General features: G+C 41.1%; 1 protein-coding gene across 1 annotated transcript in view; it reads left to right on the top strand.

Moving 5' to 3' along the window:
* heatr3 (HEAT repeat containing 3) overlaps positions 1-25,454 on the top strand; it is a 60,311-nt gene that overhangs the window by 27,452 nt on the left and 7,405 nt on the right. Inside the window, exons 7-12 of the mRNA XM_063066900.1 lie at positions 3,278-3,418; positions 4,192-4,484; positions 6,857-6,947; positions 11,487-11,632; positions 19,069-19,151; positions 19,231-19,367. Of these exons, the coding sequence (XP_062922970.1) occupies positions 3,278-3,418; positions 4,192-4,484; positions 6,857-6,947; positions 11,487-11,632; positions 19,069-19,151; positions 19,231-19,367 (891 nt within the window). The remainder of the gene's footprint in view (positions 1-3,277; positions 3,419-4,191; positions 4,485-6,856; positions 6,948-11,486; positions 11,633-19,068; positions 19,152-19,230; positions 19,368-25,454) is intronic.

Raw genomic sequence — 25,454 nt, 5'->3', positions numbered from 1 at the left:
CCCAATTTAAAAAAAAATAAAGATCAACCCATAATGGAGGAGAAGATGATGGCGCGATGCAGCTCGCAGCGGCCACTTCGGTGGTGATGTCTGTTATTTGTCAAGTAGGGTGCCATGCACAATCCTGATTTGATGGAGATGGACGTGAGAGCACGGAGGAACATCTGGTGAAACTTCCGAAATGCCTGCTTCGCTACTGCTGCTGCTGTGTGGTCCGGAATCTCCGGGGGAGAAGGCCTCGAGTCCTCGGCTTTGCTTGTTGCTCGGTGGCCGGGGCAGGGTTGAAGTGCTGGGCAGAGGATGGCGCTTGGAGAGGCTGTGTCGGAGGGGCTGGTCAGGGGCTTGAAGTTTTCGGACAGACTCAGAGTCCGCTGCGGTCGGGTGCTTCCAATGATGCTGCATCAGCGAGTTGGCGGCATTTGGATGTTCATGGCGGGGAGAGTTCCTCCCTTCTGCTGCCTGTGTGAGATGATGAGTCTATCGGGACTTTGAGACTTTTTTTTTTACCGTGTCCATAATCTGCTCTTTATCAAATTATGGTATTGCTTTGCATTGTTGTAACTATATGTTATAATTATGTGGTTTTGTCAGTTTTAGTCTTGGTTTGTCCTTTTTTTTGTGATATCATTCTGGAGGAACATTGTATCATTTTTTAATGCATGCATTTCTAAATGACAATAAACGAGGACTGAGCATCCTAATAATCTATCTAATGCACCTAGGAAGAGCAGACGAAACACAAATCATGCAAACAGTAGAAGCAAGCAACAACAACCACATTCAAAACCAAATTGAGTCCTTAAATCCAAATCCCCAGAGTAGGCCCAAACCCTCTGTATCAGTTCATCATATTAGTGGGGCAAATCGCCGCAAAGTTCACAGATATGAAGCTCAGCAGCCAGCGGCATTCTCTAAGTGTCGCAGAGAGAAGAGTGAACATAGTTGGAGAGTAAGCAAAATCAGCCTGACTCTTGACATCCTGCCTTTCCAGTCTGTTGTTGAAATTGGCCAAATAACAGATCATATCTCGGATTAGAACCCGGGCTCTGCCCCAGTGAATCACTCTGGGCCTAGAAAATGCCATCCAGTGATTCACTTTGGACCGAGATTTCACTGCCGATAAAGCCGTTCTCAACCTCTCCAAATTGCTTGGAGTGATCCAACCTCACACTTGGGATAGTTGGACAGGCATTGAAAGTCCGTTGCCTTAACTTCTCCTCTCCGAATTGTTCACTCCAACTATATCTTTGTCAATTTTGCAGTGCACCAGCACAACTCGTCTCCCGGATTCACTTAGCCTTTGCTCACCTCTTCATTGTTTACAGTGATAGTTTACCACAATTTACTTTAAAAAGAATTGTTATTAGTTATGTTTTTAGATGAATTTCCTTGCTTTGAACTATCAGTAAACTGTTGCACGCCTTCTGTAGCACCATCTTAAAAAAGATTGGCCCTGGTGCAGTCTGCTATCATTACAAAGCATTGAAGAGGTTTGAAAAGAGTAAGTGACTTTGTTGCTTTGTGGAGATTCAGCAGGACATTGCTAACTTGAGCCTTTATTTATCCATTTGAGAACCCTCAGGCTCTGAGAAGAATTGGGAAGGCATCTCTTCCAGTTATCTGGAAACTCAGCAAAACAGCTAGGATGAAGTTGGCCACTTTTGAAGAGTAGTTTATGAAGTATTTTATTACTCAGGTAGAGGGATTCTGTGCTTCCAAGAATTACTATTCAAGATTTTATTGATTATTGATAATAACCCCGGGCATCCTGCATTTTAGTCATTATGCACGGTGTCAACCCAAGATATCAATTATCATGTTGCTAAAATCCCTATGGGTGCTACTCAATACACTTGAGTTCCTCCACTCTTTTTCTATTTTGCTCCGCATTCAAACATCTGTATTTTCTTACGACTGAATTTTTGGTTGTGTTCCTGGCACTGAACACAACAGCAGTTTTCCAGCCAATGGATCAAGGTATAATTGCAGCTTTTAAAACATCTTTTTTCAACCTATTGAAATAACCAAAGCAGCAGAAGGCAAGTTTTTTTTAAAGAGAATTTTGGAAGATATTGTAGATGTTTGGGCTGCAAACAACTTGAAACATGAAATTTACAGAAAATCCAGAGCAACACACACAAAATGCTAGAGGAACTCAGCAGGTCAGGCAGCTATGGAGAGGAATGTACAGTCAACATTTTGGGTTGAAACACTTCAGTCCTGATGAAAGGTTTTGTTCTGAAACATCAACTGTTTATTCCTCTCCATGGATGCTGCCTGACCTGCTGAGTTCCTCCATCCTTTTGTGTGTGTTTCAAACAATTATAAATAGTGTATGGAAGAAACTTTGCCCAAACTTGAATCATGTTTTCCACGATTTTTCTGATAGAAGATATGGAGGGGAAACTGGTGGTTCTTTGCAACCAACTTGAGTTGATGAGAATCTACCACTGATTTTCTTGAATCCCATGCTGAACAGCTGAGTGATGAGGACCTTATGAAACTGTAGAAGCAGCTGTTAGATTAATGAAAATTTGTAGGGATGTCAACACGAGCTGAATACTACGAAGGAAAGGAAACAGCTGTAGATTAATCTTCAGTTTTGTGTATGCATCGGCTTATCTTGCAACCTATGGACAAAATCAACATATTCAAAGTTAAAAGTAAATGTATTATCAAAGTACAGTACGTATATGTTAGCATGAGATTTATTTTCTTGAAGGCACTTACAGGAAAAAGAAATAGAGAATTTTACAGAAAGTTATTCATAAACCAATAAAGACTGACAAACACCAATATGCAAAAGAAGATAAACTATGTAAATGTAAATGTAAATAATACTGAAAACATGGGTTGTAAAGGGTCCTTGGAAGTGAGCCATTTCGGAGTAGAGGTGAACGAAATTATCCACGCTCACTCAGCAAGCCGGTTATTGTAGGGCAGTAACCGTTCCTGAACCTTGAAGTGAGGGACCTAAGACTTCTGTAGCCTCCTACCTAATGGTAGTAACGAGTGTGTTTGTAATCCAGGGTGAAAGCATGTACGTGGAATGCATAGCTCATATACTCACTGAATGCATTTGCTTGGCTAAGGATGCATTTGCTTGACTAAGGATGAATGCGGTAGCTTCAGTACAGGGCTCCAATCCATGCAAGGCAACTGAAATGAGATACAAATCAGTATGATTTGTTGACACAGCACTTTCTTTTCTGTTTATATGGTAACTTGTATGCCAGGTGGAATGCAAATGAATTGGATCTATTGCTTCCTTCCCCAGCTTATTGTTTACAGACAGTTACTGAAGACAATACTGAGCTTTTGGCATCCTTAATTCCCCCGGCCCTGCAAGTATTGGAAATGGTGCTGCTATCCAAAGAAGATACCACAGAACATCTGCTCCTGAGGACCCTCGTAGCAGGTAAGAAGAGTAACTGGAAAGCGATTTGAAATCTCAGTCATTTGTTCAAGCAAAGAAAATACTCCATTTGTTTGTCAGCTACAATATATAATCTTGATATATTTGGAAGTACAAATCTGACAAAAAGCTTGTAATACATTTCTTAATCACCACAAGCCAAAATAAATCAGGACAACATTTGAGAAGTGCCTCATTGAATTACTAATTGGGGAAAATTATACTGTGTCAAAGTGAACATAAAGTTTGTTAGGAATCTTTGTACAATACACAATCTTGATATATTTGGAAGTACAAATCTTTTATTACAAAGATTATCAGTTAATAACTCCTTTTACTAAAACCTGTTTCTCAGAAATGTAAAGGTACACCAGTGAGGAAAAAAGCACGAGTTCAGTTGTAGATTAAAAGGATGCTTAATTTTTATTTGCAGGATTTATGGATTTTCCAGTGGTGAGCTGTCGATTCAATTTCTGAAAAGTGTTAAATTTGGGAAAATAGATTCTAGAAAATTACATTTATAGTGCTAAATATTGCGAAATGGAGAAAAAATATATTATTCATAGCATTTGCATGTTTTGCTGGAGTATATTTTAATTCCCCTAGTCTATGCATTATGAATTGTTATTAAACAAAAAATGTAATTTTATGCAGTACATTGCTCCAGGCAGTGTAATCCTGAGTGATGAGGGACAATGGTGTCTGGTGGTTTGAGTCACTGAAGCATCTTGGTTTATTTCACACTTCTAACGATTGTAACTAACATTTCCCTTTAGGTACAGTATGGAATGTGAAGAACATTGTCCCTTCCAGCAGTCAAGCAGACACAATAAATGCTGTTATAAGGATTCTTGCAGAAGCCTTGGACAAGAATGCAGGCCAGATAATTCTTACACTCAGGCAGGCTGTATGTACAATCCCAAAGGCTGAGGCAGAGATTGAAATGGAAGAGGAAATGAACAATACAGATGAGAATGTTGCTCCCAAACTGGAGGATGGTACACAAAAAATATCTCATCAGACTGAAGCAGAAAATATTGCAAGTGAAGACATTTCAGATTTTCTACCAGTAAGTGAATTGTGAAGATGTACATTTGTTTAATACACCTACTGTACATATCTCCCTTCAAATATATCCCAAGTACTTTTCTGTGATCAGTAATCAAATCAGTAAATGCTGGAAATACTCAGCATGTCCAGTGGCTGCTATGGAGAGAGGAATGGAAGTCAGAGTCAGATGGAGAAATAAAGCGATGTGTAACTAGAATCTCAGAGTCCCCTTTTGGAACAAATTGGCACCCGCATTGTTTAGCTTCTAACCTGAGCACCAAATGCAGTATGCTTTCCATTATCTTTTTTATGAGCAGAAACCCATGTTTCTTTTTGTTCATTTCATGGATGAAAGTTTTTAAAATGACAGAAATGTATTTGCTTTTATTTGACATAGTTGTAGTCTCAAGCCTTTAAGCTTCTTGATTTCCTTTTTTAAAAAAGTCATTTGTTGGAAGTTGGGCACAAAGATATTGTGCAAAGTTTTTTGGTTAAATGATTTTCGATCATTTGGTGCAAGCAAATGTGGATGAACTTCCAGACTACAAAATTCAAATAGATTCAGCTTAAAGATTCAGCTTTTCCTGTTGAGTACACATGAATCTTTTGCAGCTTGCAGTGCTAAACATGTTATGGAGTTATTAGTTAATTTAAATTCCCTTAAGTGTGTTTATCAAAGTAGAATTTGATCATCCTACTAGTTAGTTTAAAATTGAAGTGGTTTACTGTATATAGCAGTATCTCACTTTGGCTGTCTGCCTAAACACCAACCCTTCGAGGAAGGGAATGGAAGGGTTGAACATGTTTATTGATCTTTACTGTCCATGGAAGGCAGAATATTTTCCTTTGCTTTCCTCCTTGTGTTCTCTCCTCTATAGCAAGCTAAAACACTGACCTACGTTTAACTCATAAACACTAATTATGACCTTCGGCACTGAGACTTTAATAAAATGCTAATACCTGCTGTTATAATTAATAATAGACTGATTTACCTTGAGAGTTATTTTATTCTGTAACTATTCAGATGCTATCAAATTGCCAGTAGTTGGTCAAGAATGTAACCTGATATTTTTCAATCAAATGTGCTCTTTCGGGTCATTATCAAGACAATTGATTATGCTATACTTCAAAGCTATTCAAAAAATTAGCTTTTCTTTGTAAATAAGCTGAGGTTTTACTTTAATTGCATAAAGTATCTGCATGGAATCAGGTTTAATATCACTGACATATGTCGCGAAATTTGTTAACTTTGCGGCTACAATACATGATAAATAGAGAAAAAAACTGAATTAGAGAAAGGACATATGTCTATTAAGTAGTTAAATTAAAATAGGTAGTGCAAAATAACAAAAAAAAAGTATGGTAGTGTTCATGGGTTCAATGTCGACTTAGAAATCAGATGGCTGAGGGGAAGAACCTGTTCCAGAATCACTGTGTTTGTGCCTTCAGGCTTCTGTACCTCCGTCCTGATGGTATCAATGATAAGAGGGCATGTCCTGTGTGATGGGAGTCCTTAATGATGAATGCCACCTTTCTGAGCCACTGCCTCTTGAAGATGGCTTTGATACTATGGAGGCTAGTACCCATGATGAAGCCGACTAATTTCACCACTGTCTGCAGTTTACTTCAATCCTGTGCAGTAGGCCCTGCCCATACCAGATGGTGATGCAGCCGGTCAGAATACTCTCCGTGGTACATCTTTAGAAGTTTGAGTCTTTTAGATGATAAATCGAATCTTCACAAACTCCTAATGGAATATAGCTGCTGTCTTGCCGTCTTTATAACTGCATCAATATGTTGAGACCAGGTTAGACACCAGGAATACAAATTTTTTTTCTCTCTCTCTCTCTCTCTCTCTCTCTCTCTCTCTCTCTCTCTCTCTCTCTCTCTCTCTCTCTCTCTCACATCTTTCTTTAAGGTTTGGTTTGTGTTCCTCAATGTGATATCTGAGACATGTGGTACACAATTTCATTCATAGTCTGTATAAATTTCTTACTCAGGATTTTTGCGGTGGTGTTTGGGGGAAGTGTATTCTTGGTTGTAAATACAAATGCATCCAGGACAGGATTAGGCACTTCAAAATCGCAAAGGAAAATCCAAGCTTATTTCTCTTGACATTCATGTAGGTGCAAAGTATTTTTTTTTGCAGACTTGCACAATTACACTTCGGATAGTTTTACATTACTACAGTACTTTGAAGATAATTTATGCCTGATGATTTTTCACTTTGATCTTCCTAATGACACCAATGGAAAAACAAAGTGCCTGCAAAGAATACAGATAGTATTGATTCAAATGATCTTCTTTTTTAGTTGAAAAAGTTTTTAATATCTATGTTTTCAGTGCTAGAAATCTTTGAATCGATTTTTGTTTAAACATGTTTTTCAATAGACCCAGTGCGAGGAGTTGAGGCATGCCACTGCTCTGCTTGATGCTCAACAGACTGCCTTGGAGATCATTGTAAACATGTGTTGTTCTGAAGGTATGAAATCTACTTCCAAAATTGTTTTCATCCACTAATGTTTGGGGTGGCTCTTTGGGCGTGTTGCATTCCTCCAGTGAAGGAAGATCCTTGCTACTTTGTAGGTGAAGTGACTAGAATAACTAGTTTGAATGAGGAACTTACATACAAAAATATACATCAAGAAGTTATTAGTCATTGTAAGTGAATTCACTGGTTAAATTTTCTTTTGACTCCAGGTGGCTAAATTCAGACACCTTTCCTGTCATGGTTTGCTTTGGTCAAAACGCTGCTGCTGTTTTCCTCTGAAATGATGCTGCACCCCTATGGCCAGATTGTTTATTGCATCACCACTTCGTTGTTTCTTAATGACATGTTATCAAGTTACAAAGTAATTGTTCTTTTATACTTTGGAAGATTCCGACAGTAAATAGAAGCAGATATAGGTGATTTCTGTCCCTTGTGCCTGCACTGCCATTCAAAGTTCAAAGTACATATATATCACCATATACAACACTAATATTCATTTTCCTGTGGGCATATCCTCTGATTTGCCCTTTTAGCAACATTATATATAACATATACTTTCCTCTTTCCTGTTGCAGCACAGTATCTGAATTTTGGATTCCAGCTTATTAGCTCCAGCATTTTGTGTGTGTGCTTTGGATTTCCAGCATCTGCAGACTGTTTTCGTGTTTGTGATACATTAACTCAGAGTTGAAGTTTGTGAGCTGTGGACGTGTACTGCACTGGTCCAAGTGGTTTTCATTTACCTCACCAAAGTCTACACTCTGTGGATCTTGCATTCACAAGATACTGTGCTTTTAATTGGGCCATACACTTACTTCCTTGTCTCTCATAACTTTGTGTCACCTGACTTCGATTCACCAGTTCTTGTTGCTTACTCTATTACCTGGAACACTGAAGCCACCTGTTACTTATGATTTAAAACTATGAGCTCCAGGGAATTTAAATGCAAAACTAAATTGCATTTTTAAAATGGAAATAAAATTTCCCCCTCATTTGCCAAGCTCATAAAACTCTGGAGGCCACTGTCTTCTCTGCCTTTTTTTAAGCTAGTAACAGCCTCCCGTGCTGTTTTTAAACTTGTAGGCTTGACCTTTCAGGCTTGCCAAACTCCCTATCCTCTCCAGGTATTTGGTGTATTACATTTTTCTCATCATCCTCTTGACTTGTTAAATCATTGTGGAGAGAAAAACAGCTAGCATGTCACATCTGTGACCCTTCATTGTATTTATTTCTTCTCAATATTGAAAAGGAATGTGGAGCCATTGTTGGTGTCTGTTCTGATAAGAGACATTAGCCTGAAGAGTTAACAATTTCCTTTTATGCAGATACTGTTTGACCTGTGAGAATACTTTTATCCTTTCCTGATTTGAATCCATTTTTCCAATGTCTGAAGTTTCCTTTTTGATTACTGGTGTAAACCATAAATGGAGAATTTGAATGCTTTATTATGCTCCGATTTCTTCGGTCACAATGATGAAGAATAATTTTTTACAGACACTCATTTTATTTCTTTGTTTTAAAGATGCCTTTGGCAGTCTATTCTTTCAATTGAAATGCAATAAGATTGTTTTTATTTGTAACTTTTCAACATGAAACCGAAACCTGAGATTGTTTTGTTGATGATAACCTCAACAAAGGTTTGATATCGGTAGTGCAAATCCTGCTTAGGCTATCACAAAGTTTGTAATTTTGCTCACCTAAGAGTTTAGTTGATGTGCTTTCCAACTGGCTGATTAACATTAAACCAGTTCTGTTGAAGTTCCAGAGTTAGGAGTTTAATACAGCTATTGTTGTACAAGTTGTCTTGAATAAACTCTATATTTTTACATCCTTATAACAACAATTTGGATTTGTATAGCACTAAGCTCTAGAGTCAGAAAGTTAATTTGCAGTTTATGAAACTGTGGTTGGGCCTCACCTGGAGTACAGCATTCATTTCTGGTCACACTTTAATAAGAAGGATATGGAAGCTTGGAGAGGTTGACCAGGATGCTGCTTAGATTAGAGGGCATGTGCTCTGAGAAGAGGTTTGGACAAACGAGGCTTGTTTTCTCTGGAGCGGTGGAGGCTGAGAGAAGACAAAAGCTCAGAATTATAAGAGGGTTAGAGTAGATGGCCAGGATCTTTTCTCTGGGTAGAAATGTCTAAAACTTGAGGGTGTGCAGTTAAGGTGAAGGAAGAATGTTTGAAGAGGTGCAGGGCCAGTTTTTTTACAGAGTGAGTAGTGGGTGCCTGGAATGTGCTGCCAGGGGAAGTGGTGGAGACAGGTACAATAATGTAGATTAAGGGGCTCTTAGACAGGTACAGGAATATACAGAGAATGGAGGGATATGTAAAGTTCTGGGAGAGGAGGTTAGTTTTATACAACATCATGGGCCAAATGCCTGTTCCTGTGCTCTACTGTTGTATGTCTATATCAGTGACCAACAACAACTCAGGCAATGGATTTAAGGAGTGCCTTGAAGGAGAAGTGGAAAATTGGGTGGAGCTCTGGAAGCCAAGGTGTTGGTGTCCTGGTTGCCGAAGGTGTGGCTGCCAATAGTGGTATGAGAAAATCTGGTTGTGTATGAGGCTAAGTTACAGTGCTGAGATATTACACGCAAGGTTCATGCCAGCCTCTGCCGTAAGCTCCATTCTTTGACCACAATTCCATTCTTGCCAGCTACACATCCAGCTGAGCCAGGCTTTATACAACCTTTGCATTCTATTTAACCCCCCAAATGAACTTCTAATCCCTATAATCCTCTCCGATAATAGAACGCCTGCTTGTCCCTACTTAGTGTGTCTGTATCCATCCTGACTTCATTCCAAGCACCTGTCAAAGTTGGACTGCAAGCATGTTTCCCTTTGAGAGTCCACAATTCCTGCCATTAGGAAAAAATACTTTCCTGATAGTACAGCTATGAGATAGCAAACTCCTTAAAGACCAATTTGTAGAATTACTTCAGCATCTTGCCATTAGATAATGGTTGATCTAATTAATTTCTGCACGTTAGCCCTAGTAGATAGTAAGGTTATCCAACCAATGACCAAACACATTATTGAATCTTAAAAGTTAATGTGAAATGCCAGAGGAGTTCTTCACTCTATCTTGAAAAATTTCTTCCCAAGACAATTAATCTGATCAATCGTCCTACTCAGCCACCCCCACTCCATCCATTGATTACCTCAGTCATTGTACTGTAACACTTCAAGCCATTTTTTTATATTGCTGTTGATATTGCAAATACACGCTAGTGTATATATATATATATATATATACACACACACATTTTATTCCATATCTGTATTTTAATTTTTTTATGTAATTCCTTTTTCTTTATAATTGTTGAATGATGTTTTTGTTGCGTGTTGCACCAACACATCACAGCAAATTCCTAACACATGTAAATGTATATGGTGACTAAAGCTGATCATTGATTCCTGAATGCATGGATGCACCCAGTGAAAGTCTATTGAAAGTGAAGCCTCCTTTTCCCAGGTGTCGCTAACAGCCACTAGACTCAGCGGTGAGAAAACCACCTTTCGAAAGCTGTGTACGTCTAGGGTCGGTATGACTTTGCATCCACCAAAACTGGGAAATTGGGATGTCTCGACCACCCGAGCCCTGATCTGTGTGAATACTATGTAAATACTGCCTCCATACAATTAACCGTCGGCAATAAATAATGGATCGTACACTGCATACAATTATAAAGAAAGTATATTTACAAATTTCAGCTTTATCAAACTGTTAGTAGGAAAAAGAAAAGAAAAAAATTAGAAGGCCCATTACAGTTAACCCAGTTCAAATGTGCACATAATTTGGAGCTCACCGTGAAGTTGTGTTTAACTCGCTTGCTGGACCTACAGTCTGTGTGAAAGCACATACCATCTTCTGAATGTTGTTTGAAATCCATCACAAACAAACAGGCTCCCTGTGGAAGTATTGGTCGTTCCTCCTTGAAGCTATTCATCTGTACGAAGTACTTTGTGCAACAGGGACGGCATCCTCAGTCATCTTCCCTCCTGTGTTCTCCAAGTTCCTGCCAATAAAGACCTCGACCCACACCAGTGTACGCCATAAAAACATCTCTGCTCAGCATTCCCTAGAACCTTCTCCCAGTTCCACCATCCTGATTGCCTGAAACAACATTCCTAGGTTGAACAACATAGTCCCTTGTCTTTAGCTCATACCCAAACATGCTGAAAGCACATCAGACTGCTCTTACAGAACTGCTAAAATGGAATACTGACAACATAGCGGTAAAAATCTTAACCAGGGCATTACATAAGTTATCATGAAATTATCTAATGCTTAATATCTCAGAAATTTTCCCAAATGCTGTGTTGTGGGTAAAAAAAAATAATCTTACATTTAAATTGATATCATTCTTCAAGTGAATTTAATTAAACCATAAATATAGGAAATCTGTACATGACCATTACCAAAATGGTGGACAAAATATTTTGATTCGAGTATTAACTTATTCTGCTATTTCTGATTTCCATCAGAATCACCAAAGCCCCTCTTTTTCTGTTTGTCCTCAGATCCTTCTGATGATGAGTGGGAGGAGATGTCAAGCAGCGATGAAAGTGATAATTGTATGGCTGAAGGGTCTGAAACACTTTTCTCTCCTCTCTGCCTGTCTGCAGAGGTTAACTCTGCACTCATTAACTACCTTATTCCAAACAAGGTAATGATCAAATCTCCTTGTCATGATTTTAGTTCTTGGGGTAGTTTCAGCTGTAAATTGAAATAGTATCTTTTCGTTGTCAATGCTTTGTGTACCTGAACACTGCACAGTTGATTTCTGACCGTTATAAGACCATAAGACATGGTGCTGACTTTTGGCCCATCGAATCTGCTCTGTCATTTGATCATGGCTGATCCATTTCCCTCTCAACCCTAATCTGCTGCCTTCTCACTGTAACCTTTCACACCCTGACTTAGAATCTGTCAACCTCTGCCTTAAATACATCCAGTGACCTGCTGCAATGAATTCCACAGATTCACCACCCTCTGGCTATAGAAATTCTAAAAAGACATCCCTCTATTTTGAGGCTGTGCCCTCTGGTCCCAGACTCCCCCACTGTAGAAAACATCCTCTCTAGGCCTTTCAACATTCGATAGGGGTTCAACGAGATCCCCCCTCATTCTTCTAAATTACAGTGAGTAGAGGCCCAGAACCATCAAATGCTTCTCATATGGTAAGCCTTTCATTCCTGAAATCATTTTTGGAAGCCTTTGTTGAACCTTCTCCAATGTTAGCACACTCTTTCTTAGATATGGGGCACAAAACTGCTCGCAATACTCCAAATGAGGTCCCAGCATTACATTCTTGTTTTTATGTTCAAGTCCTCTTGAAACGAATGCTAACATTGCATTTGCCTTTTTCACCCACCAACTCAACCTGTAAGTTAACCTTCAGGAAATCCTGCATGAGGACTTCCAATAATTCCCTTTGTACCTTGGATTTTTAAAAATTTTCTCCACATTTAGAAAATATGCTTTTATTCCTTCTACCAAAGTGCATAACCCAGCACTTCCTGACACTATTCCATTTGGCACTTCTTTACTGATTCTCTCAATCTGTCTCAGTCCTGCAGCCTCCCTGCTTCCTCAACACTACCTGCCACACCGACCCCTGCAGAACACCACTAGTCACCAACAGAGTCAGAGAAGGCTCCCTTTATTCCAACTCCTTCCCTCCTGCCAATCGGCCACTGCTTTTTCCATGCTAGTGTCTTTCCTGTAATACCATGGGCTCTTACCTTGCTAAGCAGCCACGTGTGAGGCACCTTGTCAAAGGCCTACTGAAGTAGGCATCATCCGCCGATTCTCCTTTGTCTATTCTGCTTGTTATTTTCTCAAAGAATTCCAACAGGTTTCTCAGGCAAGATTTACCTTAAGGAAACCATGGCTATTTTGGCCTGTTTTATCATGTGCCTCTAATTGCACTGAAACAACGTCCTTACCAATCAACTCCAACATCTTCCCAACCACTGAGGTCAAGCTAACTGGCCTACAAGTTCCTTTCTTCAGCCTCCCTCCCTTGAAGAGTGGAGTGACATTTGCAATTCTCCAGTCCTCTAGAACTATTCCAAAATCTAGTGAACTTGAAAAATCACTACTAATGCCTCCCCAAGCACCTTCTCCCTTGTAATAGCAACTGCACTCACTTCCGCCCCTGACACTTCTGAACTTCCAGCACTATGCGAGTATCTTTCAAAGTGAAATACTCGTACCGCTTCAGCATCATTTTCCAGCGGTCCTACATCTCCTCTTGCTTCTCTTTTACTCTTAATATATCTGAAACATCTTTTGGTATCCTCTCTGATTTTTTTTTGTTTGGTTTGCTTACCTTCATTTTGCATCTTATCCCTCCTTATGGCTTTTTTTAGTTGCCTTCTGTTGTTTTTTAAACTTCCCAATCTTTTGACTTCCCACTAATTTTTGCTCTATTATATGCCCTCTCCTTTGTTTTTTTTTGTCTTTCTCTTCCATTGCCAGTCACAGTTGCATCATCCTGCCTTTAAAATGCTACTACTTTGGGATGTATCTATCCTACACCTTATATATTGCTTCCAGGAGCTCCAGCCATTGCTGCTGTGCCGTCATTCCTGCTGGTGTCCCCTTCCAATCAGTTTCCACTCCTCTGTCGTTCCCTTTGCTCCACTGTAATACTGATACATTTGACTTTAACTTCTCAAATTGCAGAGTGAATTTGATCATGTTATGATCATTGGCTCCTAAGCTCTCCTTTACAAGCTCCCTTATCAAAACTGGTTCACTACACAACATATTAGATAAAAGCCTTCATGTTTGACTATTAAAAATATTGGTAGAGATATGGAGTCAGATTTTACACTCTATCCTCGTTATATGCGAGGGATATATTCCTTGAAGTTGACGCATAATGTGAATAATTATTTAAATGGAGAAAATAGGTTTGCTTTCCAGAGGGCTTCCTAAATATGTTTTATCTGTAATTTATTCATATATGACACAAAAGCAGTACTACAAGACAACATCTGTATTATATTTCATCAATTTAAGGTAATATTCAATATAAAAAATCATAGAAAGTTAACATCTGAGGGTGTACGGTACTCACCAACAGTGGCAGGTGTGTTCACTCTGGGAAATAAGTAGTTGTGGTGTCAGGCAGCTTTACATAGATAAGGTGGATGGTAGTGGTTGTCAGGATCACATCATGCACAACAAAAGGGTGAAGGAAGCCTTAGAACTGCCGGCAGCAGAAGGTGTTACTGATTTGAATAAAGTGGTGAGGGCTGTTTGCTTGGCAGCATTTCGTTTTTAATTTGCTTGTAGGGAAGAAGGGTTGACGGCAGGGAACGACTGAAATGCTGACTCCGTTCTAAACGTGGGTCCATGTCCATTGCCATTTGTGCCATGTGTTCCGACTTCCACCATTCCCTCACTGTTAGTAAACTCCCGGGATTTTCAAAATCATCTGTTGCTTGCAGCATCGTGGTAAAAAAGTACATACGCCTTGAATATGGATTACACCTTGGTCGAGTGGTTGAATCAGCGACGTTGTGTTAAGTGGCAGGAAACGTACTGTTATGTTAGGATGAATGCTGTCTAAATGTTTAGGATGGGCTGGCGCATTGTCAAGCAACAAAAGAACTTTAAAGGCAAGATTCTGTTCCCGACAGTAGCGTCCCAGAGCTGTGTTACTTTCAGCTGATGCTGCGCTGTTTATAATTTCCAACTTCTTTTCAAGTGTTAAAGCGGTTCTCTGCTGCTCGGCTGACGGCCCAGGACATGACATCGGATGCTTAGGAGGCATAGTTAAATATTTCAAGTGCAGAATCACTGCACCGTAGGTAAAACCAACAGAAGTTTAAGATCGCGCACCCACACCTTGCCAAAACAAATGCGAGAATAGCGGGAGAGAGATTGTGAAGCGTGCGCACCTAACTTGTATTGGCGGGAAAGCAGTGTTCCTCGCATAACTGTGAGTTTTGGACGCATATAACGAGACATTGGTAGAAATAGGTTCCTCGCATGACTGTGAATCCGCATTGTCTGAAGACGCATATAACGAGGATAGGGTGTACTTGAATCCAGTGAGCTAAATTAATGTATGTAAAGCATAATTGAAATATTTTTGGTACCAATAATGCTCCCGGAAGTGACTTTTCTGAATTGTACTGGATCATATTTGTATTTATAGCTATGAAAAAACTGTTAAAATTTCTTGATCTTCAAGTGGAGCTGAAATAAATAGCTTCATCCAGCAGTTTGTGAATTGATTTGAAAGTATAAAACAGCCTTTGACAGGTAGTTGACTTCAGAGCAGTAGATTGTTCCCTTTCCTTTTTTTATAAGCAGTAAAATGTGCAATAGATTAGATTTAGATTAGATTAGAGTATGAGAACATGCAGTCCTCTTTTATTGTCATTTAGTAATGCATGCATTAAGAAATGATACAATATTCCTCTGGTGTGATATCACAGAAACAGAGGACAGACCAAGACTGAAACACTAACAAGAACCACATAATTATAACATATAGTTACAACAGTGCAACAATACCATAACTTGATGAAGAACAGTCCATGAGCACAGTAAAAAAAGTTCAAAGTCTCTCGAATGTCCCACATCTCACGCAGAGGGGAGAAGGAAGAAAACTCTCCCTGCCATGCCCGACCGCAGTCTGACTCTGAGTTCTCTGAAAACTTCGAGCTCTGATCAGCCCTCCAACACCGAGTACCGAGCACCATCTCTATCCGAATGCTTCAACCTCAGCCTCAGTCGCCAGCAGCAGGCAAAGCCGAGGATTTTGGGGCCTTCCCTCCGGAGATTCTCGATCGCACAGTAGCAGCGGCAGCGAACCGGGCATTTCAGAAATTTCTCCAGATATTCCTCTGTGCTTCTCACGTCTGTCCCCATCAAATCAGAATTGTCCACGGCCCCTATTTAACAGATACAATATAATTTCACCGGAGAGCTGCGCGCGCTGTGTTGCGTTGCCATCTTCTCCTCCCGCCCGAGCTACTTATCAGACTTTCCTTTTGGTGTGCGTACAGAAAACTACCCTGCCTGTTTCAAATCCTGAAGTTGCTGGGAAATGTTGGCAGCTGCACTTGCCAGCAGTGTTCTGATACTGGACTCTTCCAGCAGTCCATGCTGAAGGTTAAAGACTGCAATTCTGCACTAACTTGGGGACACTATCTGCTCATCCCAAGGATCCCTTTATTTAGAAGGTTAGCTGCAAGGGACAGTTTAAACCTCCATGAATTACATGACTGTACTTAAATGTCTTTGCTTGGGGTTTTAGCTGTTAAAAATTTAATTGTTGAAATGTTTCACCAATATTTAATAGATTTTGAATGTTGTGAATATCAGAGCCATTTGAAATAGTTAACTGGATTGATCCAGCAATTGAATTTAGCTGGCCATCAGTGTTTTTTGCTGCTTTCTTGGCAAGATTTGGCATTTAGACTTGCTTTTACAACTTTGCCATTTAGGATAGGGACTAATAAACGGGAGGTGTCTTGTCACTGGCTGCGTGTCCTTACCCAATCATTTCAATATTTAAGCAACACACATCAAAGTTGCTGGTGAACGCAGCAGGCCAAGCAGCATCTGTAGGAAGAGGCGCAGTCGACGTTTCAGGCCGAGACCCTTCGTCAGGACTAACTGAAGGGTCTCGGCCTGAAACGTCGACTGCGCCTCTTCCTATAGATGCTGCTTGGCCTGCTGCGTTCACCAGCAACTTTGATGTGTGTTACTTGAATTTCCAGCATCTGCAGAATTCCTGTTGTTTGCATTTCAATATTTAGTCTTGCAGTTCCTGCAAAGTTTTTGGCATTGACAAGTCAACGTGAGAAAAATGTTTAGCAATTAAAACTTCTAGAAAAAAGGTTTAGTAATTTTCCATTATGGACAATATGGCACATCCTCTCCATGACTGACTGAATAAGCAGCAGAGCACCCTTTCGAATGGATTCGTTCTGTTCCGCTTGCACAGTACCGTTTTTGTCAACGTGGAGCAGAGAGCGAATTTGTAAATCTGACAGGAGTATGGATGTTGAGAATGGTGTGGGTGGAGCACCGTGGGAGGGGTGTGGGACACGTGGCAGAGAAGGAGTGCTGGGGTGGGGTTGCTGTGGGTGCAGACACACTCAGCCCTGAGACACCAGGTAAGGTAATTTAATTCCAAACAATTGGTTTATTGATCATTACAGAATATCGCTCTGGTGCTTCCCACTCCCTCCCCATTCCCTTTTCCTTTTCCTGACTGTGATATCTCCTCTCCCTGCCCCCTTCTTCTCACTCCCAGTTCGTAGTAGAGACTCATATCACTCACATAGGTCATGAACTTTGATTTTTTTTGAGGCAGGAGTACAGTGCAATAATAAAATTACTCCAGTACTGTACAAAAGTCTTGGATATCCTTACTATATATAGGTGCGTAAGACTTTTGCACAGTACAGTAGTATTGAAAAATATTTCTGAAAACCAAAGCTTGGAAATTGGAAGATTAGGAGAATTGAACAAGATCTCTGTGTGTAACTGCTGTATGTCAGGAAGTCAGACTAACTGACAATAATGAAGCTATTAACAAGGAGCATTTATTAGTTTGGCAGCACCATCTGTCAGCTTTAGTCACCTTCATTGTTTGCTGATTGATTCAGGAAAAATTTAAGTAAGGATCAAGTTGATGCTGAAGGCTTTTAATGCATCCTCTTTGGTGCCCCAAACATTGCCCTGAATTGTTCAACCTTACCCTGTGTGTAACCCCACGTTAGTTATTGTGCATAACTATGTAGTTGGCATGGGCTGATGTGTTTTTCTTCCCTGGGGTGTATATTCTAGCAGCACAAAAATCAAACTGTTACCTTGTTAGTGTTTCTCACTTTCTGTTCAAGTGTGACTCTCCAAAATCTTCACATGGAGAAGTGTAGAGTTGATGAAGCAAAACTTTCTACTTTAAGATTTTGCAGAATGTGTAAGTATATTGTATATATGAGTTTAATATCTGATACAGTAATGAACCAAGGTCTGGAGCTCTGTCCTTAAAGAATAATCTATTTGATTAGAACCAATGGAGAATTTCATTCTTTGATTAGCTGTGATGCAGAACAGCCAGGTAAGACACCTGGGAAATGGCCTGGTCTGTTTAAAAAGGTCCAGAAACCATCCGTTGTGTTTATCAATGCATCCAGCCAGTTGAAACTAAATGACTGGATTGTTTTGGAGAGTTTCTGGGATGTCAGAGGAAGAAAGTTTCTGCAGGGAGAAGCCCAGCGTTTTCCACAAAAATTATAACTGATTAAATCTCCCAACATCTCGTTTATAGAGAAAAGCATTCCAGAATCAGGCTGAATATCACTGCCATATGTCATGAGGTTTATTGCAGCAGTACAGTGCACTACATAAAAAAAATACTGTGTATATGTACGTGTGTGTCCCTCTTCCCTGAGAGTAGCGATAAGCTGAGGGCATGTCCTGGGTGATGGGGGTCGTTAATGATAGACGTCACCTTTCTGATGCAGGGAAGGCTCATGCCCCTAATGGAGCTGGCTGAATTTGAAACCCTCTGCAGCTTTTTCTGATCCTGTGCAATGTCCCTTCCATACCAGATGGCGACAGAACCAGCTAGAATGCTCTTCCACGGTACATCTGTAGAAATTTGCTCATCTTTGGTGACATACCAAATCTCCTTAGACTCTTAATGAAATACAGTCATTGACGTGTTTTCTTTGTGATTGCATCAACATGTTGAGCCCAGGATACTCAGAGATGTTGGCCCTCAGGAATTTGAAACTGCTCACCCTTTCCACTGCTGATCTCTTGATGAGGACTGGTGCTTGTTCTCTCGTCTTTCCCTTCCTGAAATCCACAATCAATTCCTTGGTCTTAATGATGTTGAGTGCAATGTTGTTGTTCCAACACCATTCAACCAGCTGATCTGTCTCATCCCTGTGCACCTCGTTGTCCCCATATGAGATTCTGCGGTGTAAACTAAGAGTGCTGTGCAAAGATTGGACTGTTCTTTAGTTGCCATTGTTCGTTTCTTGGGGTTTGACAGCACTCTGGGCACTGACAGTTTGCTCTGCTTTTGGATAATGTTTGTTCTAATTGATAAATCCATAGGTTTTGGAGAAGACAAAATTCACGGACAAAGTTACAGTAGATGCATGTATGGAAAGTCCATCTTGGCGATATTTGATTGAAAAGTAAGTAGAAACCTTGCACGTGGGTTAATGCATACAACTGTATTTAGTTAGAAACTTGAACACTGCATTGTTTTTGTAGATTACAGCGAATACAATGTAGAGCCCTGACCTGCCTGCATAATCTTTTATCGGTATTGGATGTGGAGGGGTTTGGCGGACCATCTGCACTTCATTCTCTTTCACAGCATCTTGGAAAACTTGTTTTCTGTCAATCAGGTAAGTTAATTGGGTTATAATAGTTATAAATACTTCAATTTTCATCTTTTCTGTTCTCTATTTTATTATGTGCTGCAAGAACCCCGAGACCTCATCCTTAGTAATATGTTGGAGTCCATTATTAACCACTGAAGTCAGGCTAACTATGTCAATTATAATTTTCTGTCTTTTGCCTCTGGTCCCTTCGTAAAGTGTGGATGACGTTTGCAATTAACTAGTCCTGTGGAAGCATTCCAGAATCCAGTGATTCTTGAAAGAGCACTACTAATGCTTCCACCCTCTCTTCAGCTATCTCTTTCAGAATGTTGGTGTGTAGTCTATTTGATCCAGGTGACTTACCTACCTACAAATCTTTCATCTCCCCAAAGACTTTCTTCTTAGTTAGAGCTACTACACTGACTTCTGCTCCCTGATGCACTCAAATTTCTGGCATGCTGCTGGTCTCTTCCACAGGGAAGATTGGTGCAAAATATTTGTTCAGTTTTTTCATTCTTGCCTCTTATGGCTGTGGAGCGGGAGATCACAGAGAGTGTTGGAGATTGTTCTGTGCTGTGCTGTGACTGTTTTAAAAAGGGGTGCCTGTCAGGACTTGTCTGTGGAATGGGAGATCACAGAGAGTGTTGGAGACAGTTCCTTGTGGAGTTTACACGCCAGTTTTTTAAAAGCAAGTGGGGCATATGGAGTGGGAGATTGCTTGGGTAATTAGTAACTTAGAAAGGGCTAATAAAAAGAAGCGACACATAAGCGAAGCAGCCATTGTATGAGTGGGCCAGTGTTAGTGGTCAGGCTGTGGCTCAACAGGCTTCATTGAGAACATGCAAAGGCCAAGGGTGCTGGGACTTCTGGAGTTGTTTATTTGATTGTACAACTTAAGCTTGAGAATCTAGAACCAAATGTGTAACAAGTGTTGGCAGGATGGTAGCTAGCGGTCTCCCTGATAATTTCATCTGCAGGAAGTGCACCCAGTTTCATCTCCTGACTGACAAGGTCAAGGAACTGGAGCTGGGTGCGCTGAGGATCATCCGGGAGGCTGAATTCCTCATCGATTAAACAAACACACGGACACTGCCAGAGAGCGGGCTTCAGGTTGTAGATGGGTGACCACCAGGAGAAGTAAGGGAAGTAAGCAGTCAGTGCAGGGTTCCTTTGTGGCCATTCCCCTCATCAACAAGTATATCGCTTTGGATACTGCTGGGGAGGATGAGCTATCAGGATGCAGCAGCAGCCAGGCCAGAGGCAGTATGGCTGAATCTGAGGCTCAGGAGGGAGGGCAGAGCAATATTGATAGGAGACTTGATAGTTAAGGGGACAGGCAGTGATGCTATTGCTATGAAAGAGAAGCCAGGATGGTACGTTGCCTCTCCAGTGCTAAGGTGTGGGATGTCTCAGAACAGTTGCAGATTATTCAGCGGATGTTGTTTACTTAGATTTTCAGAAGGCCTTTGAAAAGGAGCCATGCATAAGAACATAGAAATTTACAGCACATTATAGGACCTTCGGTTCAATGTAGTGCCGACCATGTAACCTACTCTAGAAACTGCCTAGAATTTCCCCAGCGCATAGCCCTCTATTTTTCTAAGCTCCATGTACCTATCTAAGAAGCTCTTAAAAGACCCTATTGTATCTGCTTCGACCACCACCTCCAGCAGTGCATTCCTCGCACCCACCACTCTCTGTGTGGAAAAACTTACCCCTGACATCCCCTTGGTCCCTATTTCCAAGCACCTTAAAGCTGTGCCTTCTTGTGTTAGCCATTTCAGCCCTGAGAAAAAGTCTCTGGCTATCCACATAATCAGTACCCCTCATTATCTTATACACCTCTATCAGGTCACCTCTCATCCTCTGTCACTCCAAGGAGAAAAGGCCAAGTACACTCAACCCATTTTCATAAGGTACACCCTCCAATCCAGGCTACATCCTTGTAACATTTCTTCTGCACTCTCTCTATAGTATCCACATCCTTCCTGTAGTGAGGTGACCAGATCTGAACACAGCACTCCAAGTGGGGTCTGACCAAGGTCTTGTATAGCTGTAACATTACCTCACGGCTCTTGAACTCAGTCCTACGGTTGATGAATGCCAACACAGCATACGCCTTCTTAACAACACTGTCAACTTGCACAGCAGCTTTGAGTGCCCTATCGACACAGACCCCCAAGATCTCTCAGATCCTCTACACTGGAAGGGGAGCTGGGGGGGACTTTGGGGTTCTAACATTTAACTGTCATTCATTCTTTGGGGCGCTCCTCTGTTTACATGGATGGTTGCAAAGAAAAAGCATTTCAGGATGTATATTGCATACATTTCTCCGACATTAAATGTACCTTTGAAACTGTCAAGAATCTTACCATTTATAATATAGTCTGTCTTCAAATTGGACCGACCAAAATGAACCACTTCACACTTATTTGTGTGAAGATTGGCTGACTGACAGGAAACAGAGGTGGAAGAAAGAGGGCCTGTTTTGGTTGACTGCTGGTGACTAGTGGTGTTTCGCAGTGGTTGGTATTAGAATCACTTCTTTTCACGTTATGTCAACTATATGGATGACAATTGATGGCTTTGTGGCCAAATGTGCAGCATGATACAAAGGTAGGTAGAGGGGCAGGAAGAGTTCAGGAAGCACGGAGTCTGCAGAAGGACTTGACAGTTTGGGGGAACTAGCAGATGGAATATAGTGTTGGGAAGTGTATGGTCATACAACTTGGTAGAAGGAATAAAGGCATAAATTATTTTCTAAACGGAGAAAATTTGAAAATCAGAGGTCCAAAGGGACTTGGGAGTTGTTGTGCAGGATTCCCTAAAGGTTAACTTGCAGGTTGAGTTGGTGCTAAGGAAGGCGAAATGCAATGTTAGAAACGTAGAAAACATACAGCACAATACAGGGCCCTCAGCCCACAAAGCTGTGCGGAACATGTCCCTACCTCAGAACTACCTAGGCTTTACCCATGCTCTCTCTTTTTCTAAGCTCCATGTAGCAATCCAGGAAACCCTATCGTTTCCGCCTCCACCACCACCACCGGCTGCCCATTCCACGCACTCACCACTCTCTGCGTAAAAAAACTTACGTTAGCATTCATTCTGAGAGAACTAGAATTTAAGAACAAGGATGTGATGCTGAGGCTTTATAAGGCATTGGTCAGACTGCTGGAGTATTGTGAACAGTTTTTGTACCCTCATCTAAGAAAATATATGCTGGCATTGAATCTCCACAGGAGATTCCCAAGAATGATTCTGGAAATGTAAGTGTTAACATGTGAGCAGTGTTTGATGCCTCTGGGCCTGTACTTGCTGGAGTTTAGAAGAATGGGCGGGGGGGGGGGGATCTCATTGAAACCTATTGAATATTGAAAGGCCTAAGTAGTGTGGATGTGGAAAGGATGTTTCTTATTGTGGGTCCATCTAGGACCAGCGTGCGCAGCCTCAGAATCCATTTAGAACAGAGATAAGAAGGAATTTCTTTGGCCAGAAGGTGGTGGATCTGTAAAATTCATTACCACAGCTGGCTGTGGAGGCCAAGTCATTGTGTATATATATAAAGCAGAGGTTATAAGTTCTTGGTTAGTGAGGGTGTTAAAGGTTATGGAGAGAAGGCAGGAGAATAGGGTTGAGAGGGATAATAAATCAGCCATGATGGAATGGCAAAGCAGACTTAATGGACCAAGTAGCCTAATTCTGCTCCTATATCTTATGGTCTTGTATTCTCAAGGGGGAGGGGAGCAGCTGTGTCGTGCACGATGGCAACAATGACATTGTTAGAAAGCAGGAAGAGGTCCTGTGCAGTGAGTATGGGGATTTAGGAAAGAGGCTGCAGGATTTGAAGCTGTTTGGTGTTAGCAGAGCAAGACCTCCAAGATGGTAATCTCTGGATTGCTCCCAGTGCCACTTGCTAGTCAGGGTAGGAAAAGGTTGTTAGTACAGATGAATGAGTGGCTCAGGAACTGGCGCAGGAGGCAGGGTTTCAGGTTCTTAGAACATTGGAACCTCTTCTGGGGCAGGGGTGACCTGTACAAAGTTACCAAAGCTAGAGGGGAACCAATATCCAGGTCAGGAGGTTCGCTACTGCTTCTCAGGAGGGTTTGAGCTGGTTTGGTGGGGTGGGAGGGGATGGGAACCATAGCACCAGGTTAGATTGTGGAGGGATGGAAAGGAAGGTCAATGTCAGGGTCAGTAAAAAAAAACAACAGGCAGGGAAAAATAATGTATAAGATGGATCATTTGACGTGCATATATTTTAATTCATGGAGTGTTATGGGTAAAGATGATGAACTTGGATCATGGGTCAATGCATGGAACTATGCTGTCGTGGCCATTACAGAGACTTGCTTGAGAAAGGAACAGGAGTGGGTGCTTAATGTCCCAGGATTTCAATGTTTCAGAAAAAATAGAGAGGGAGGTAAAAGAGGTGGGGGAGTTGTGCTATAAATTAGGGACAATGTCCCAGCTGCACACAAGTAAGACATAATGGAAGGTTCGTCCACTGTCTCTGTATGAGTAGAATCAAAAAAGGGAAGGATGCAAATCACTCTGATAGGATTGTAGTATAGACTATCCCTGCCCCCAGTAGCCACCAGGACATTAAGGAACAGATATGCAGGCAGATTAAGGAAATGTGTAAAAACAAAAGCATTGTTGTTTTCGGGGACTTCAACTTCCCTGATATAAACTAGGACCTTAGTGCAAGAAGTTTAGATGGGTGCATCCAAGTTCCTTTTTTTAAATGAATACGCAGATAGTCCAACAAGAGGAGGGGTTTTACTGGAGCTGGTGTTGGCTAATGAGCCTGGCTAGGTGACTGACCTTTCAGTGGGTGAGCAGTTGGGGAACAGTGACCATAACTCCTTAAGTTTTAAGATAACTATAAATGAGGATAAATATGGACCTTGTGGGAGAGTATAAAACTGAACCAGGGTCAATTCAAAGTTCAGAGTAAATTTATTATCAAAAGTACACATATGTCACAATATACAACCCTGAGATTCATTTTCTTGTGGGCATACTCAATAAATCCATAATAGAATAATAACCATAATAAAATCAATGAAAGACCAGACCAACTTAGGTGTTTAAGCAGAGTACAAAAGTCGCAAACTGTGCAAATACAAAAGAAAGAAATAATAAATAAATATCAAGAACATGAGATGAAGAGTCCTTGAAAGTGAGTCCTTGGGTTGTGGGAACATTTCAATGATGGGCAAAATGAAGTTGAGTGAAGTTATCCGTTTTGGTTTAAGAGCTTGATGGTTGAAGGGTAGTAACTGTCCCTGAACCCGGTGGTGTGAGTCCTGAGGCTCTTGTACCTTTTTCTGTTTGGCAGCAGCAATAAGAGAGCATGGCCTGGGCGACAGGGTTCCCTGATGATGGATCCTGCTTTCCTGCAACAATGCTTTGTGTAGATGTGCTCAATGGTGGGGAGGGCTTTACCCGTGTGGACTGGGCAGTATGACTACTTTTTGTAGGATTATCTGTTCAAGGGCATTGGAGTTTCCATTCCAGGCTGTGATGCAGCGGGTCTCTCCACCACACAGCTATAGAAGTTTGTCACAGTTCTAGATGTCATTCTGATTCTTTGCAGACTTCTAAGGAAGTAGAGGTGCTGCCATGCTTTCTTCGTAATTGCACTTGCGTGCTAGGCCCATGATGGGCCCTCCAAAATGATAACACTGAGGAATCCAAAGTTGCTGACCCTCTCCACCTCTAATCCTCTGGTGAGGACCGGCTCATGGTCTACTTATTTCCTCCTGTTGGTCAATAATCAGCTTGTAGGTCTTCCTGACATTGAGTAAGAGGTTGTTATGGTGGCGCCACTCAGCCAGATGTTCAATCTCTGTCCTATATACTGATTCATCACCAACTTTGATTTAGCCTACAACAGTGGTGTCATTAGCAAACAAATATGGCATTGGATCTGTGCTTATCCACAGTCTTAAGTGTAAAGTGAGTAGAGCAGGGGACTAAGCACACAGCCTTGTGGTGCACCTGTGCTGATGGAGATTGTGGAGGAGATGTTGCTAATCTGAACTGACTGGGGTCTGCAGGTGTGACTTCCGGATGCAGTGATACAGCTTGATGGGTTCACAATACACC

Source organism: Mobula hypostoma, chromosome 14 (assembly GCF_963921235.1).
Source record: "Mobula hypostoma chromosome 14, sMobHyp1.1, whole genome shotgun sequence".
NCBI lineage: Eukaryota > Metazoa > Chordata > Chondrichthyes > Myliobatiformes > Myliobatidae > Mobula > Mobula hypostoma.
This window is presented reverse-complemented; position numbering and strand designations above follow the sequence as displayed.